The sequence below is a fragment of the Thrips palmi genome, unplaced genomic scaffold (genome assembly GCF_012932325.1).
Source record: "Thrips palmi isolate BJ-2018 unplaced genomic scaffold, TpBJ-2018v1 HiC_scaffold_6, whole genome shotgun sequence".
Classification (NCBI taxonomy): Eukaryota; Metazoa; Arthropoda; class Insecta; order Thysanoptera; family Thripidae; genus Thrips; species Thrips palmi.
The window spans coordinates 4,892,333-4,908,516 of NW_023144633.1; the positions used below are offsets into that span (position 1 = coordinate 4,892,333).

A 16,184-nucleotide genomic window follows, 5' to 3' on the forward strand; every position below is an offset into this window, starting at 1 on the left:
AGAGGGGGTGTTGGTTGGGATGCCTATCCTGCCGGCGCGTCATTCAGGCGAAGGCTGTTTCTAGCTCTCCTGGTGAAGTTCAAGAAAAGTCGGCATTGCCAAGACACTTGGGGGGAGACAGGGTCCCCCTGATGACTGAATCATGGTCGAGCTTTACTTATAGGATATGTTTGACTTTTGTTCTGATCTTATGGCTCGTCCAATAAGGGAGAATTTAAGATTAAGTCCAATATAGCAGTATCAGAGTGATAAGAATGGGCACTGCCAAGAGATTGTTACAGCTCTGTTTGAGGTCAATGAGGGAAAATATCAGTCACAAATCACAGCATTTATAAATATTTATTAAATAAAATATTTTAAGAAATATTGAAAAATTAATTCAGTTGCTTAAAGAACAGAAGCCCCTTCCCTTTTACTGAGCTTTCTTAGAACCTTCCTTCTGCTTTTTCTGTTTCTTGCTTTCTTCTTCATCAATGGGAGCTGTCTTCACAAAAGGTATGAACTCCCGGTATGCTGTGGATAAGAGTCAAAATTCATAAAGTGAGAAAAGTCACAAATTGTTGAGGTCAGTAAAATCTGATGAATAGCCTACCCTCAGGCATGAACGGTCTCAACATCTCCGGAACAGTGATGCCAGAATCAGTTTGGTATGTTTCCATGATAGCACAAATAACTCGTGTAACAGCACAAGCTGTGGCATTCAGCATGTGTACATAGTTTGTCTGCCAAAAAAAAAAATTGTCACTAAAACATACTTTGGGTATTTTTTTTATATGAAACTAATGGACTTCTTCCTACCTGGGCATTCATCTTTTTAGTCTGACCATAGCGAATTTGCAGCCGGCGAGACTGATAATCCAAGCAGTTACTGCATGAAACCAATTCACGGAAAGCTCCTGATCCAGGGAACCAAGCCTCCAGGTCCAGTTTCTTTGCTGCAGCATTGTTCAAGGCTCCTGATACAATATTGACAACTCTGTATGCGATACCCAACTCATCATAGAACTCTTGAGACATGGTTATCATTTCATCCATCATCTCCCATGAAGCATTGTCAAAAGGAGAAGTTAGAACAAATTGTTCCACCTGAGAAAGTAAGAAGTTCACATTCATAAGCAAGGGCACATTAAGAAAATTCAGGACAGGCAGATAAAACTAATAAAAAGTGTACCTTTTGCACTAACCTTTTCAAATTGGTGGACACGGAAGATTCCTCTGGTATCCCTTCCATGTGATCCAGCTTCCTGCCGGAAACAAGTGGAAATTCCAACATATCTAATGGGCAAGGAAGCCTCTGGGATCCACTCATCTCTGTGGTAAGCAGCAATAGGTTGTTCAGATGTGGCAATCAGGTATTTCTCCTCTGCAGCAAGTTCCTCACCAGCGTTTTTACCACCCACCTATTTGAATAAAAAGAAATATTATTACAATATTTTAATAAAAACTGTAAGTGTCCTGTACAATAAGTAAACAAACAAACTCACTTTGTAAAGCTCTTCATCGAATTGCGACAGTTGAGCAACCTCCTGCATCACTTCTTTGCGCATGAAGTAAGGGGGGAACAAAGGCTGATAGCCTCGAGTGTGCCAACGTTGCAAAGCACACTGGATCAGCGCATATTGCATAAAGACGCAAGGACCCTACAACATGACATTTTAACCTTTCACTCCAATATTGAATATTGATTAAGGTACATGGTCTAATTTTCCTGCCAATAACAGGAAAAAAAAGTTTTGATTCAAGTACCTTCAAGAAGTATCCACGTCCTCCACCCACAACAGCTCCTTTTTCGGACTCTAATCCATCAATCATATAAACTAAATCATAGTGAGAGTATTTTTTGCGGATAGTTACATCACCTGCTGTCCTCACAACAGCATTTTCATCCTACAAAATTAAATTTCAAGGGATCATAGACAATACCAATTTGCAACAATACAAACAATGACAAATATTTTTCAAGCAATACACAGAGGAAAGAAAAGTGACAGGCAAAATAAAAGCTCACAGGCTCAGCTAGGAAGTATTTTTAAAGTTGCGACCTTTCCATTCTTTTTATCTTTAGTTTTGTAACAAACAGATAGCAAACTGCTGACAGCTAAACCAACACATGCATGGGAACTGAAGTTCATAAGAGACTCACCTCATCATTGCTGATAGGTACAGATTCATGAAGCTGATTTCCAATTTCTCGCAGAGATTTGTTGCGATTGGCCTCAGCTTTTAACATATTTTCATCATTCTCTTTCATTGCCTCATCAACACGGACACGAACATCCTTAATGTCAGCAACAGAGAGCTGTTCAAGTTGTTCTTGGGTAACAGTGAAAACGTCAATTCCTGAGGCAGGGATGGTAGATGGAGCATCGGCAGTTTTGGCCTTAAACAGAAGAAGCAACTTTAATAATATGGCTTCTATGAAGCAATGAAACAACAGCTACATCTGAAGTTCAGGATGTCAATTTCAAATAGCACATATGCAAGCAAACAATATGAAAGTCGAGCAAGGGACAAGTTAATTGTAAACTTTAGTTCAACCAAAAAACAATCAAAAAAATTTATTAAGAAAAACAGTTGGTTAGATGATCAAATGCATTTTAAATCTTGCTCAAATTAAGAAGCAAAGAAAAAACTTAACACTGTGATCCTAGGGCCAATATACAGCAAAGAATCAACTACAGCAAGCTACTATCGTGCAGGGTGGCAATACTGCCTCACCTGAGGAAAGTTCTTTCTCAGATCTCCAAACGTACTGATGTGGTTGTACCACCTAAGGACATGGGGAAAACTATTTGACGGAATAGATTTAAGGGCATCATAGGCCCTACAATCCAACTGTGTGGCTGAGTAACCACCAAAGTAACTATAATGCATAAGATAGTCATTCATCTTTTCAAGGCAGTCAACATCTTTAAGATTAATACTGATACTGTCATTTAATTTCATTAGAGAAAGATCATAGTTTAATTGATTTTTAACTCTTTTCCCGTCGCTCTCTTTCTGGAAGATTAAAACAGAAATATGGACAGTTACAGCAGGTGTCAGTGACCTCCTGTTTGATTGCAGCACTATACTTCAATGATTACCTTCATTTTGCCTCCAATGACCTTACTGCATAAATTTTTTGTCTTGTTGAGATTGTCAGCAGTATGGCGATCTGTTAAAAAAACAAAAGTTACTGGATAGTAAAATATATTTGTAAAATGTTGAGTGTGTTCAATATATTAACAAGGTTTTATGGCTTGCTGTAAGCTTATAAGGTGTACAAAAAAAATTAAAGGAATGATTTCACGGCTTTGTACATGATGCAAGGTGCAACACATGTGTGTCATTTAAAATCAGACTAGAGCGCTTTGTTTAACAAGCAATAACAAAAATATTGTCATTGCTGGAGCAAACACTACTGTACTAATATGGTTTGTTTTCAATACGAAAAATACAAATGAGGCCAATTTCAATGTCCACTGCATTCAATGGGACTACAAGTAGGTTATGGGTACGAAAGCGGATTCTTAAAAGAAACTGTCACTGACAATAAACTGACTGTGACAACTTCAATGTCAGACCATAATTTGGTAGGTCTCTGTCATTTCAATCAAGTATCCCACTACAGGCGAGAGGGAAAGGTACCATAACAGGGCTCTTACATTGCCTCCACAGAGCGTCATTTTCCACGACGTCGTCAACAAGTTTCACGCTTTTGAACCGCTTCTCTTGCAGCTGGCGAATTTTCTTCGGATCGCCTCCCTTTTCTTCTCGGAACAGCTCAATGTCCAGCACCATTTTGAAGGGCTCTACTCAGCGGCTGTCAAATTCACCGGGAAAACGATGAGACACTTGAGAGACGGGTGTTCTCGGCGACACGCGACGGGACACACAGACGACGGGGCAGAAGACACGCAGACCGCAGGCTTTCCGCAGACGACGCGGCGCACTGACCGGAAAGGCATTCTTCCTACCAACAATGCCAAAATAAACAAAAGTCCCCGAAGCGTAATTCACATCACCGGTTGATTATTTTAAGACAATTTTCTGACAAAAAATTTTGAAAATATTTTTTTTTATATTTTGTACATTTTTACTTTTCGCCTACGTTTCTGGGTTTTGGATTTTGGTATTTGGTGTTAAAATAAACTACGTTCTCCGAAGTCTTTAAAGGCGGAGCCTAAAGTCAGTGTAGCCATCTGCGGACGTGCTCTTGTGGCTTTAACCGGGTGAATGAAATAAATCTAGTACATGCTTCATCAGGAATCTGAGTGTATCTGAAAGCCCTTAATTTTCTATTTTAATTTTCAGGAAAGGGTTTCGATGCAGAGCAATGGCGTTGACTTTATTTTCATGTCAAGAATTATTGTCTACACGTTGGTACCAATAGGGCGCGAATCTGAGTTTTTCGTACTTCATAATATTTGTGTCTAGCTGTAGAATTTGAAGTGAATCATTAACTCCGGAGTTGTCACATTACTGTATATTTGAAACAGTGTAAAGTCCATCCCATTCTCTTAGAGAAAACCTATTTATCGGCGTTTCTCTCTGATCTGCTACGAAAAATCTTTGATGTTGTCTTTCGTGTAGGGTTATGTCTTTGTCCACCATGAGTGACAACAGGGTGATTGTTTTAGTAGACATGGATTGCTTCTATTGTCAGGTAGAAGTAAGACTGAACCCAGCACACACAGGGAAACCTCTTGCTGTTGTACAGTACAATGCCTGGCGAGGAGGAGGGTAAAAGCTTTTTGACAAGATTTCACGCTATGACGCAATATCTTTTCTTATTCAACTGCATTTATTCTGATTGATAAATCTCCGTATTTCAGGATAATTGCAGTGAACTATGAAGCTCGAGATAAAGGTGTCAAGAGAGGAATGCGTGGCGATGAAGCTAAGAAATTGTGTCCTGATATAGTTTTATGTAAAGTGGCTGAAGTTCGTGGCAAAGCGGATTTAACAAAGTCAGTATCTAGGCATTTTACTTCAGTCAAAGTTTTTCAAATCTGACATTGTCATTCACAGGTATGAATTCTTATTGATCAAAATCTCATGTTTTTTTCAGATATCGGGATGCAGGAAGGGAAATTGTTGACGTTCTTCAAGGATTTTCAAATTGTGTTCAAGTGGCAAGTATTGATGAGTCCTACATGGACATCACAGAAGCTGTTGAAGATCGTCTCCTTCAGGTTTTGGAACAAGACAATGCTTTGTGCATAGAAAAGCTTCCATCTACCTTTGTAATAGGATTCTCTGATGATAAATCAAATGATGAAGGTATTGAATTAAATCCAGTAGCTTTGATATATTTTATCTTATACTTAGTTGTTATTGTTGTTTCTTGCTGTTTATTTCTACTCTGTTTTCAGATCAGAGAGTTGCTGGAGTTAAAAATTGGCTAGAAAATCTAGCTGACCCAACTTGTATGAGACTTGCAGTTGGTGCAATGATAACTGAGGAGATGCGAGCTGCTGTCTATAAGCAGACTTCGTTCCGTTGTTCTGCTGGTATCTCATATAATAAGGTAGAGCGGTGGAGAGATTTTACTCCCTCTGTTTAGTTTTAAACCATCAAATAGGTTTGAATGATAATATTTTGTGTTTGTTTGGTCCCATTCTGTTTGTTAAGCCCCTAGCCAAATTAGTTTGTGCAGTGCACAAGCCAAATCGTCAGACTGTTTTACCTCCCGACAAGGTTGAGCTCTTTTTCTCCACTCTTCCCCTGCGTAAAATGCGTAACCTTGGAGGTAAGTTTGGCACGGAGGTTGTTGAGAAACTAGGTTGTCAAACTATGGGGGACCTAGCCAAATACAGTCTTCAGGAACTGCAAAGATGTTATGATGAGAAAAATGGGTAAGCTTTGTACTTTTTTGGGTCATAAGCATGCTGCATCTATGTTGTAATTGATTTGATAAGATCAATTTTACAATTTCTTTTCCATGTAGACTTTGGCTGTACAATATTGCGCATGGAATAGACCATGAGCCTGTCACTAAGCGTCTCATAGCCAAGTCAATAGGATGTAGCAAAAACTTTCCTGGGAGAACAGCTCTTGCAGCAAGACAGAAGGTTGAGCATTGGATGCGAGAACTAACTACTGAGTTGGTTGTGCGCTTGACAGAAGATCAAGTTACTGTAAGCAGCTATTTCTGAATGTAAGCATTATTTGTGTTTGTTTCCTTTAATTTATGCTTGGGTTTTTGTTTAGAACAAGAGACGTGCACAACATTTGACTGTTTCTGTGAGCCAAGACTCCAGTGATGGATCTTTGGCCACCTCTGCTCGTTCAGGAGCTTTGCCTTGCTATAATGTTGACCGCATTGTGGCTCTTGCTCTTCAGTTGATATCAAAAACGAACATTGGCTCAAATCCAACTTTGTCATGGTAAGTAAAGTAGAGATGTGTTAAATAATGGGGGGAGAAGGGAGAAAAAAAAATCATAAAACTAGTATGTTGTTGTGTGGCTTTCTTTTTATTTGTAAACTTTGCTTTGGCATTCCAGGGACCCACCTATTAAAAACATCAGTCTGTCAGCTGGAAAATTTACTACAGATTGTTCCTCGCAAAAGTCTTCAATCCAGTCCTTTTTCAAGCAGGTTACAAAAGAAGAGGCATCTAATTCAAGTGATACAATTACTGAACATCTTTATAAAAATAATTCTGCTAAGATTTCTCTTTCTGCTCATAATGAAGAACAAAATGTTCATAAACAGGAACCAAATATGAAACATAGGTCTTCCCTTGATAATTACTTCAAACAGAATAATGTGTGCTCTGATAATGATTCAAGTAGGGATATGTTTCTAGACGATGAAAGTCCAGGGAACATCAGTAATGAATTCACAGACCAGGTTAGTGAGAAAACAGAAGCTTTCCCACATGTGGATAAGAATTCTTCATTAGATGGTAAAGTAACTCATTCTTCAAAAAGAAAACAACAATCCATTAGTTCAGAAGGTGTTTCCTGTCCAGCAAACCTGGAAAGTGCTGCAACGCATTCATTTTTTGCCCGTTATATTCTCTCATATAAGAAAAGAAAAACAACTGAGGTTCCTATTGAAAGTGAGCCGGTACCTTCCACTAGCAAAGGACTAGCTCACAACATCCCTCAGCATTCCCCTAGTAATTGTGATACAGATTCTTCTGACTCACAAAATGCTAATGAAAATGATGATGACATTCTCGAGAAGTGTGTTGAATGTGGCAAACTCATTCCACTTCAAGAATTTCCAGAGCACGTTGATTACCACAGTGCTTTAAATCTTCAAAAAGAACTCAACGAGACTCTCACACCTCCCGAAAATAATGTCTCTCGTGTCTCTGTAGTTGAGTCTGCCCATGCTCACTCTTCTCATGGATCCAGTAGCAGAGGTGAAGAATCTTTACCGCCGGAGGCTGACCCCAGCTCAGATCCGCCTGTAGAAAAGTGCAGTTACTGTGGAAAACTCATACCTTTACAAGAGTTCCCAGAGCATGTAGATTACCACAGTGCCTTGGACCTTGAGAAAGAGCTGAACAGGGCTCCTCCCCCTCCCCCTGCCGCCAATTCAAACGCCTCTTTGGTGCCGGCAAAGAAGAAAAAGGGGCGCACGAACAAGCAAGCCCCGTCCCCTGCTAAAAAGGTTCAGTCCAATTCCATTACCGCATTTTTTGTACCCAAATAATAGTTCATTTTATGTATTTACAAGAAAATGATGTTTGAATTTTTTTGTACTGCCTTTTATACTATTTTTATTGTAGCCTTTTATGTAAACTGCCTGTAGAGTGTTGGAACTTTTTCGAAAAAGCGTTCCGTTGACGCCTGCGCTGAGCCGGGTAGGCAACAATATGTGCAGGCGTGGCGCGCATTGCCTACCCTCACTGTTTCAGGCGCCTTGTTACTTCCATTTTTGTCTGTTGTCTTTTATGTTCTTTTTTACGAGAAATTGTTATTTTAGCATGGATGTTGATAATTTTATAATTTTTATAAAATGTGAAACGTTGAATTAAATAAAAATGCAGAAGCCGAAAAGGCGTTTGCAATGAAAACCGCGTCCTTTCGTGCCTGTGTGACGTGTTGGTTTGACATCGGGGCCAGGGACTCACGCTGCAAAAGCTGGCTTGCAGAAGGGAGGTACGAAAAAACGCGGTTCTGGCGAACAGGAGTGCTAAACCGACGGGCACCGATTCGGCTGTCCAGCTGCTGTTCCAGGGAACGTGACGAAGGGCCAACCACTCTCAACTTTCCCCAGTTCATTATAATTCTTTCAAATGCATTTGAGATCGTTCCTAATTTCTTGTGTGCTGTGGCGTGCACAGTTTAATCGCGCCTGAGGCGTCAAAGAACCCTGTTGCGTTGCAGAGTGAAGCCAGCCCGGCTGGCCCAGGGCTGGCCCTCCCGCGGCTAGGGTAGCAGGGCCCAGCGAAAACTGCTGCGCACGCTACGCGGGACGCGTGGCGGCCGAGTCGATATTTCGTCGAATGTGGAGATGAGACCAGGTCACCTCGGCGGCGGTTGAAATTTGTCACTGGGTATGTTTTGAGGGGAGGGGGGGTGGAAGTCGGCGTGCACCCCTCCCCCACCCCTCCCCGACGTTCCACGACGGCCCGAGTCGATCACGCCCGGAGTCCCTCCCCCTGGCCCGCTCCGCGCTGCTCGGCGCTCGCACCCAGCACCCCCTGGCCTGGCCTGGACTTGGCAGCGCGCAGTCGCTCGCCGTCGCTCGCAGTCGCTTCCAGACGGCATTTACATTTGCCTGCGTTTCAGGGGGTGGACTCCACAGTGCCTGCTCCCGGTTTCTTAGCGACGTGTCGGCTTCACAGGAGGCAGGTGAGTGTGCTTAGGGTGGGCTAGAAAAAAAAAGACAAGGTACAATGACTTCTATAGCTTCGTTCGGGACAGATTCCGGTCCGGAGCCATACTCATGAGATGTTATCGTACCGTTGCCGGGTGAAAGATCTTATCTTGTCGTTTCCGAAAAATGTGCCCTGGCTTTCAAGCCCGCGAATTTGTCCAAGTTCGATCATTTGGGACAGCTGCAAAAAGGGACCATTATCCAATCCCCACTGAACTAAAAAAAAAAAAAAAGACCAAAAAAAAAAGGGGTGCCTTTAGAAATATGTTCTTTTTACTATCTTATCCGTCCCCACAATTGTCAAACTTTGAGGAGTTCGCGGGCACCTAGGATAGGATTCTTCGTCGGGAGGCGACCGGACAAGGTCTTTTCCCGCGGAACGGTAAGGTAAGCCCGCCCGAACAGGACCCCCCTCGGTGGGCAGGGCGATGCAGCCTAGGGCAGCCTAGGGCTGGCCGCGAGTGCAGGCTCTCGTGGCGCGTGAAGGGGGCGGGGCGAGGCGGCGAGGGGCTGGCGCCGTCCCCGCAATGAGGTTAGGGCGCCACGCCGTACAGTAGATTTAGGGGCAACCTGTTGTGGAGAGTCGCCCGGAGGAGCGTCCTCGCTACACAAACACCAAGCTAGCTGCGTCGCCTGTGGAGGACGAGCCAAGGGGCGCGGCGCGGCAAGCAGAAGAGCGCCCCCGACCCACACGGGATTTTATCTGGCGGCATCTTGGGGACCGAAAAAAGGGGGAGGGGGCAGCGCCGGAGCGGCGAGCCACGGCCCGCTCTCCGCGGCGGGTATTGAGCGTGGCGTGGTTGGAGCGTTGCGTTGCGCGGGCTATTGATTTGCGCGTCGTGCGTTTCCGGATTGTGCCGGTCGCCACTGTTTTGATTGGAAAAAATGGTGAAAGTGCACCCGTATTTCACCCTGCTCGGCGGGCTAGCGCCTGATAGGTAGTCTTCTGCTAGTCCCGCAGCGCACCGGTGTGCGAAGGGAAGACGGTGGCCTACCTTGCCCCTGTAGGCCTTCTGCGCTGCAGTTGTTTGGAGCCAGTAACTTTTCAATAATCTCGGGGTGCGACGGGGTGCTTCTTTTTCCTACTTGTGCACCTCGTTGTCTACACTTGCCGGCTTTTTGCGAACAGGGAATGGTGCACCTCGGTCTGTGAGCCACGCCACCGGGGATGCGGTACGGTTCGTCGACCTGTCTGTGGTCCTGTCTGTGGCCATGTCTTTTGGCGAGCCTCTCGTCAGCTCGCCTCGGGACAGCGGCCACGATTCCCGACCCAGCAGACGCCCCGCAGGGGCTCGCCAGGGACAGTCTGCGGACCAAGCCATCTTGTCAAATCATGGTGAGAGTCGATTTCGATGTCGTTTGGTTCGTTTGAAAAGTGTAAACGAGGAAGTTTTCATTTTTTGCCAACAGATTGGTAATTCCATCGTACGCTCCTGCGGCTACATCGAGCATAGTGATGGTAAGACTCCGCGCTGTGGACTTGCCGGGCCCGGCAAGCCCGAGACGTTTTGTTAATCAGCCCATTTTGACCTTGCAGCTTGCTGCATGGGACCCCTCTCCACCAAACCGATCTCCAGCACCCAGCGCCACCTGGCGGAGGGCCCGGCGCACTCCAACGTCACCTTTACCACCCTCTATGGAGGTAACAACACAGTTTGACGTCAAACTGACGGTCATTTTGGTTGTAATTTCGCTGATCGCCAACCACTGCTACCTATGCCGCAGACGGCTTGTACTTCCTGAGCCACGACGAGGGCTGTGGCTCCGACCACGAGTGCTGGGAGGTGTCGCTGGGCCGGCTGGGGCAGCTGGGCTCGGCCCTGGACACCACGTCGGACGGCATGGTGGAGGTCCTGGTGTCCTTCATGGCGGGGCCCAAGGTGTACAACGTGTCCCTGTCGACCGTCACCACGTCGCGCGCCTCCAAGGACGGCGCGGCGCAGAGCGGGCCCGAGTGCAAGATGCTGCGGGCCAGCACGCCCGTCCTGGACATCTCGGGGCAGGAGTACGTATCCGGTGGGAGCTGCTGCCTTTGCTGCAGTGTACCGGAGTGTAACCCTGTGCTTGTTGCAGCGCCACGCTGCGGCTGGTGCCGCCCCAGGGTGGCATGCCCAGCAACATGCCGGCCGTGTGCGTCACCTTCCACAGCGACCAGTGCCGCGTCGACTGCAAAGACTTCGCCGTGCCCACCGAGTGCAAGCGGAGCCGCTTCCACCAATCGGTGCACTGCGTGGAGAAGGTACCTACCTCGTCGTTTTGACAGCGTGCCTCCACTGGGCCTTCCCCCCGCGCCCCTGCAGGCGTCTTCCCAACCAGCCTGCGTGCGTGGCGGGATTGCCTACCGCCAACCTTGCAGGCGCTCGGCGCGTCGCCCCTTGCCTTGAAAAAGCACAAATTCAAATGATTCTCGAGTGATACTTGGCTGTAAATTGAAATTGATTGGAGCGATTTCATAGCGTTGATGTCTCGTCCTGCCGCAGCCGTTCGACTCCGTCCTGACCATCCGCAACGTGACGAAGTTCCAGCCGGACATCGACCACGCCGACCTCGTGAACACCGCCAACAAGGACTACCCGCTGCAGTTCCACTGTGCCAGGGTGCGGCTCGGACGGAATCGGAATCCATTGTCGAAATTAGCGTAGAGGCGGACCCATTGCACGAGGGAAGTCTGAATATTAATGGAGGTTCCCTTCCTGTTGTTTCAGCTTCAACTGGGCGGCTGCGTCCTGGCTACTCCAACCATAGCCGTCCGCATGAGTGAGTAGAACCACTTTTTGCCTGCTTACAAAGGCAAAGTGGAGCCTTTCTTGTACCTTTCAGGCGGCTGTCTAGCGGCCCAGGGAGGGTCATTGCCCTTTCACCCCTCTAAGGGAAGGCGTTTTGCGCAGGCTCGTCCAGCGAGCCCGCGGAGGTGTCCGTGGTGGCGTACGGGGCGCGGTGGGCGACCCCGCTGCGCAGCCTCCTGCTCGTCACCATCCCCCTCTGCCTCGCCGTACTGCTGCTCTGCGTCGTGCACAACTTCTGTTCGGGCAGCACCTCCATAGGTTCGCCTCCAAAATTGCACTCCAAAATTAAACTTTGCTCGGAAGATGCGGATTACGGAACGGGCTTCTGTTTCCGCTTCCGCAGGCTGGCGCCAGTACCCGCAGCTGCCGCTCCACTTCCGGTCCGAGGACCACGCCGTGGTGCGGCCCGCGGCGGCCGCGGCGCCCCCGCCGCCCGAGCCCAGTCGCCGCATCATCCTGGTGTACTGCAAGCCCAGCGGCGACGACGACTGCGACGGCCACGTGCTGTCGGGGGCCTTGCGCGCCCTGGGCCGCATCCTCAGCGCGGGCGGCAAGACCGAGGTGAGAATCGGCCAGAAATGTTTGGATAACGTTTCTTGCGGGTTATTTTGAAACAAAAGCGTTTACAGCAGCACAGACCGAAATCCAACCTCACCGGCCCGTCGCAGGTGATCGACATGTACGACGACCCCTGCCTGCTGGAGGACGGCGCCGTGATGCGCGCGTCGGATATCCTGAACGACGCGGACGCCGTCCTGGTGGTGGTGCTCACCCCCCTCTTGGCGGAGACGCTGCGCCCCAGTCGCGGCTCTCGCAGCGCCCTCGACATGGACCCGTTCCAGAAGTTCATCACCACGCTGGCGCTGGGACTGAGCCACGTGCCGCAGCGCGCCGCCAAGCGCGTCTTCCCCGTCAGGTACCGAACCGAACCGACAGCTTCGAGGTATCGACTTTGTCCGATACAAGCTAAATTCGATACCTGAAATTGAAAATCCGATTACCTTCCTGGTAAAAATGTTGGAAATTTTCTCAAAAAAAAAAAATATGTGTTGTGTCTCAGCTTGGATGCTCGACAACAACCAGACTTTCTCATCGGCGTCCCGATCACTGCGGTATACGTGATGCCGTACCACCTCATGGACCTGCTGCGGGCGATTCCAGGGTAATTTTTTTCTCGTCCTCCCATCAAAAGTTATGTCAAAGCGTTTGCGTGAATTTAAAAAAAAATTGTGTGTTACTAAAGGGTCTCTGAAGACGCCTCTTCTTACGCCAAATTCCAAGCCGAGGAGCAGAAACTCAAAATGTACACGAGAATGTGTAAGTAAATTTGACTGCATTTTTTGACGTCCAGGCGTACAAATTTTTCAAACTGATGGACTACACTGTAACCATGGGAATGTACGGGGTCCCATCGGAACAGAATAAACCTTGCGTGTTGCGCCGCGGCCCAAAAATTTAATCGATCGCAGCAATTGTTAAATTAATTATGCGTTGTTCGTTTGCAGACAGCGAACTGAAGCCGGGAGGGGATTCCGTCGATAGCGTCTAATCGATCCTCGTAATCGATCTATGCCACATGGTGGAGTTGTGATCCTGGGATCAGAAATGAATACGAACCAAGGACCAGCGCCGCGAGAAGATATTAAGTATTGTAAACATTTGAACCAAATAAGTAAGACTGGACACGTTTTGTATTGAGTTGTAAATAAATAAGTGTTTAAAAAGTTGAACCCCCGGAACTTGTCCTTCCCTCTATCTTAAACGGCAAGGGTCGTTTTGGGGCTGAAAAAGAAAGGTAGCCATTGTCAGCACAGGTGGTCAGTGATGTGCGAACGCTTCGAATCCGAATCGAATCTGCAACCGAAAATCCAGTACATAGTACCCACGGGCTGAAAAAGCGCCTAGGATGAGGGCTACACCTCGCTGGCCACTCCTCCCCCTTCCCCTGCCGCCGGCCCTCCGTTTCCAGCTTAAGGCGCTCGCGTAGTGGTCTCGCCTCGGCTGTTATCTCGCGGCTCCAGCCTCTCCGAGCCTCTCCGTCCAGCCTCTGTGCGCCCAGCCTCAGTCTCACGGCCGCTTCCCCGCGGACTGGAGGCTGTGAGTCTGGAGGCGGCTCCAGGTCCCGCCCGTTCGGCCTGCCTGGAGCGTGCTGCAAGCGCTGTAAGCCGAGTGCGAGGGTCGGGGTTCAGACCGCCGGTGCCTGCCTACCTGCATGCTGCCCTACAGTGCCGAGCCGCGCGGAACCTCGCGCATCGTGCCCGGTGCCCCGGAGGACTTCCCCGTCGCCCACGTTCGTCGGCGTCCTCCTTCCACCGCCATCGCCCGGACTTGACACGGTAGGTCTCGCCAACACGGGCTTAGGCCGAGTGACCGATTTTGAGAATAGATCCTCACAGTGTGTGATGCGACTTGATGAGGTCACATCACGATTAGCCTGGTGACTCTTTGTTTCATGTACAGTATGTACAAACGATGTGCTCCCTAATTCAAAAGGGGCCGGTTGAGGTGGGTAAAGGTTTGAAACGAACCTTCGTCACTTATTTTCCTTGCCGCCTCTACTTGTAAAGTCGGTACGAGTATAACAACAACAACAACAACTTCGAATGGCAGTGCTAAATACACTTTGGGGTTTTGCGCGCAAAACGGCCTTGCCATAAATTCGGGGCCAGAAATGCCAAAACGTCGAAGTTTTATGTGGAATTAACGACAGCCGTCCCGTCCGTTCCTGCCTCGGGGAAACAGCGCCATGGCCGGTTCGGGGCGGGGCGGGGCGGGGCGGGGCGGGGGGGGGGCGGGGCGGGGCGGCGAGGCAGGAGTCGGCCGATTGACCCGAACCGAACTCATGTGCGGTACGAGGTACGTGCTGGGGTGTTCTCACGGTGCCGGGGAAAGGGGAGGGGGCTGCGACGGTCCGAAGGCAGAATGTGCACCACACTGGCGTGTCCGGCACCCGCCGGCACGCGTGCGCAACACGCGGCAACACCCACGCACGACGCACCACTCGCGTCCCCGCGGCCCCTCCAGGGTACCCCCCACCACCACCACCACGCCCCGTCTCGCGTGCGGAAGAACACTGATGATTAGCGCGGGTGGGAGGTACCCGAAGAGGTACCCGAGGAGGTACCTGCCAGGCACCCACCTGTCCCGGAGCTCGGGCTAGCCGTGCCGGGCAGGCCCTCCCCGCGATGCCCGCAGACAGAGAGGGGCGTACACCTCGGCGGAGTATTTCACACACGGACGCTCTCGCGCACACTCACACACACACACACTGATGGGCTGGACCGTGGGGATCAAGGGTCAGCCGTAATGGGCTATAGCCCAGCCCATACAGCACGTCTGCAATGTGCACAGGTGCGGGAGGGGAGGGGAGGGGAACCCAGTGACCCAGCGCTGTAACCGAGTGTATCGTACTATCTGCAAGGTAGTAAACCCAGTGTCAACCGAGGTGCGTGCCGGTTTCGTACTAAAAAGTGGATCCAGTCGCCGGGGCCCACTGGACCTGCCACGATTCGGGCCATTCGGTCTGGGTCCCGGCCGTCCCGTCATCCAGGCGAACGCCTTTGGTGGCCCGCTACGCTACGCTACGCCGTTCCCGTTGACTTCTGTGACATTTGCATACTGACGCTGCAGACTGATTCTGAGAGTCGTTTTCGTCGCTCTGTCCCTCTCGCGGCAAGGCTCGACGGGGAAGGCCGCCTTGGTTCGAAGATGGCCAGAAGGGTCACACAAACAAACCGGGAGACAAAGTGGGTGGACTCGTCGACTCAAAGAACGAGTGCGCTTTCGATTCCCTCCCCCCCCCCCGGTTATTTTACGGGCGTTTATTTCACCGGCCTTTAAGAGCCCGCGCCTCCACAATAAGAAAATAAGAAAGAAGACGCGCACCCACCTCGGCATTTCTCTTCCGGAAATCGGGCCAAACCGACCCGGCTGGACCCGGCCGTCGGCTTTATCGGAACGCCCCGCGCGTGACCTCCGCCCCGCCCCGCCCCGCCCCGGCCGCGCCTCACCTGCAGGGGCTATCGAGGCATCAGATCGGGTGGGATTGGCTGACGGATAAATCACCGCGTGCACGCACGGGAAGCGAGGCGGGCGAAGGAAGCGCACGGGGCGGCATCCTCCAGGACCGTCCCGGACCGTCCAGGACCGTCCAGCCCGGGGCATCCTCGGCCCCACGCACGCCCCCACGGCCCTCGGCCGGGTCACGGCACGGCACTGCAGGCCGGGAAGTACGGGCAGTCCCTCGGGAACAAGGAGAACTAGGGGCGCGACGGCGCACAAGCCAGAAGACCGGTGGGGGCGGCCGAAATTCCAGACGCGTTTTGAGCCCCAGAGTCGCTGAACAGAACTCGAACCGAACGTGTGACCCCACCAATGGATTGCTCTCCGAACGAGGAATCCATCGGTGGGGTCACACGTTTGATTCGAGCGTGAGACGGGTTTTCGGACCTCCGCGTGGCGGTTCCATGTTCCACCGGGTTGTCATTCCCTGCCTCCCCGTTGCAGTGCTATGGGCGCGGGCTGCTCCTCGCTGCTGGCGCGCCGCTCCCCGCGGCCCTCACGGCACTCCCTGTGCC

The 16,184-nt window shown here is 49.5% G+C and overlaps 3 protein-coding genes across 6 annotated transcripts; 2 read left to right on the forward strand and 1 right to left on the reverse strand.

Annotated features, from left to right (window-relative positions):
- Positions 1–320: 320 nt before the first annotated feature.
- Positions 321–3,913, reverse strand: LOC117651558 (serine--tRNA ligase, cytoplasmic). 2 transcript variants are annotated; one of them, XM_034395671.1, is made up of 10 exons: positions 3,648–3,913; positions 3,087–3,157; positions 2,719–3,000; positions 2,144–2,380; positions 1,747–1,887; positions 1,485–1,640; positions 1,185–1,400; positions 799–1,086; positions 593–722; positions 321–513 (listed from the first exon to the last, which is right to left on the reverse strand). In XM_034395671.1, exons 1-10 carry the CDS (start codon positions 3,781–3,783, stop codon positions 413–415), a joined length of 1,758 nt encoding a protein of 585 aa, XP_034251562.1. In that variant the 5' UTR covers positions 3,784–3,913; the 3' UTR covers positions 321–412. The 2 variants fall into 2 exon arrangements, with proteins under 2 accessions (XP_034251562.1, XP_034251561.1); XM_034395670.1 differs by lacking the exon at positions 2,719–3,000 and having other exon boundaries at positions 3,648–3,907.
- Positions 3,914–4,357: 444 nt separating this feature from the next.
- Positions 4,358–8,020, forward strand: LOC117651556 (DNA polymerase eta). Its single transcript, XM_034395666.1, has 8 exons — positions 4,358–4,725; positions 4,818–4,952; positions 5,054–5,265; positions 5,358–5,512; positions 5,617–5,840; positions 5,933–6,122; positions 6,196–6,371; positions 6,490–8,020. The coding sequence occupies exons 1-8, from the start codon at positions 4,580–4,582 to the stop codon at positions 7,649–7,651; spliced, it is 2,400 nt and encodes a 799-aa protein (XP_034251557.1). The 5' UTR covers positions 4,358–4,579; the 3' UTR covers positions 7,652–8,020.
- A 611-nt stretch (positions 8,021–8,631) lies between these two features.
- LOC117651557 lies at positions 8,632–13,313 on the forward strand. 3 transcript variants are annotated; one of them, XM_034395667.1, is made up of 14 exons: positions 8,632–8,796; positions 9,951–10,157; positions 10,232–10,280; positions 10,359–10,463; positions 10,547–10,826; positions 10,895–11,060; positions 11,302–11,418; positions 11,527–11,578; positions 11,710–11,865; positions 11,951–12,168; positions 12,276–12,523; positions 12,668–12,769; positions 12,851–12,924; positions 13,113–13,312. In XM_034395667.1, exons 2-14 carry the CDS (start codon positions 9,990–9,992, stop codon positions 13,154–13,156), a joined length of 1,779 nt encoding a protein of 592 aa, XP_034251558.1. In that variant the 5' UTR covers positions 8,632–8,796; positions 9,951–9,989; the 3' UTR covers positions 13,157–13,312. The 3 variants fall into 3 exon arrangements, with proteins under 3 accessions (XP_034251558.1, XP_034251559.1, XP_034251560.1); XM_034395668.1 differs by lacking the exon at positions 8,632–8,796 and adding an exon at positions 9,124–9,208 and having other exon boundaries at positions 13,113–13,313; XM_034395669.1 differs by lacking the exon at positions 8,632–8,796 and adding an exon at positions 9,164–9,203 and having other exon boundaries at positions 13,113–13,313.
- Positions 13,314–16,184: the final 2,871 nt, after the last annotated feature.

Bases quoted from the DNA above. Each gene is read 5' to 3' on its own strand.
- LOC117651556 (XM_034395666.1), top strand. From the start codon at position 4,580: ATGTCTTTGTCCACCATGAGTGACAACAGGGTGATTGTTTTAGTAGAC. The intron at 6,123-6,195 runs GTAAGCAGCTAT...GTTTTTGTTTAG, and splicing joins TGACAGAAGATCAAGTTACT to AACAAGAGACGTGCACAACA. The intron at 6,372-6,489 runs GTAAGTAAAGTA...TTGGCATTCCAG, and splicing joins TCAAATCCAACTTTGTCATG to GGACCCACCTATTAAAAACA.
- LOC117651557 (XM_034395667.1), top strand. From the start codon at position 9,990: ATGCGGTACGGTTCGTCGACCTGTCTGTGGTCCTGTCTGTGGCCATGT. The intron at 12,770-12,850 runs GTAATTTTTTTC...GTGTTACTAAAG, and splicing joins CTGCTGCGGGCGATTCCAGG to GGTCTCTGAAGACGCCTCTT. The intron at 12,925-13,112 runs GTAAGTAAATTT...GTTCGTTTGCAG, and splicing joins CAAAATGTACACGAGAATGT to ACAGCGAACTGAAGCCGGGA.
- LOC117651558 (XM_034395671.1), bottom strand. From the start codon at position 3,783: ATGGTGCTGGACATTGAGCTGTTCCGAGAAGAAAAGGGAGGCGATCCG. The intron at 3,001-3,086 runs GTAATCATTGAA...TTAATCTTCCAG, and splicing joins TCATTGGAGGCAAAATGAAG to AAAGAGAGCGACGGGAAAAG. The intron at 1,641-1,746 runs GTACTTGAATCA...GTCATGTTGTAG, and splicing joins GACGTGGATACTTCTTGAAG to GGTCCTTGCGTCTTTATGCA.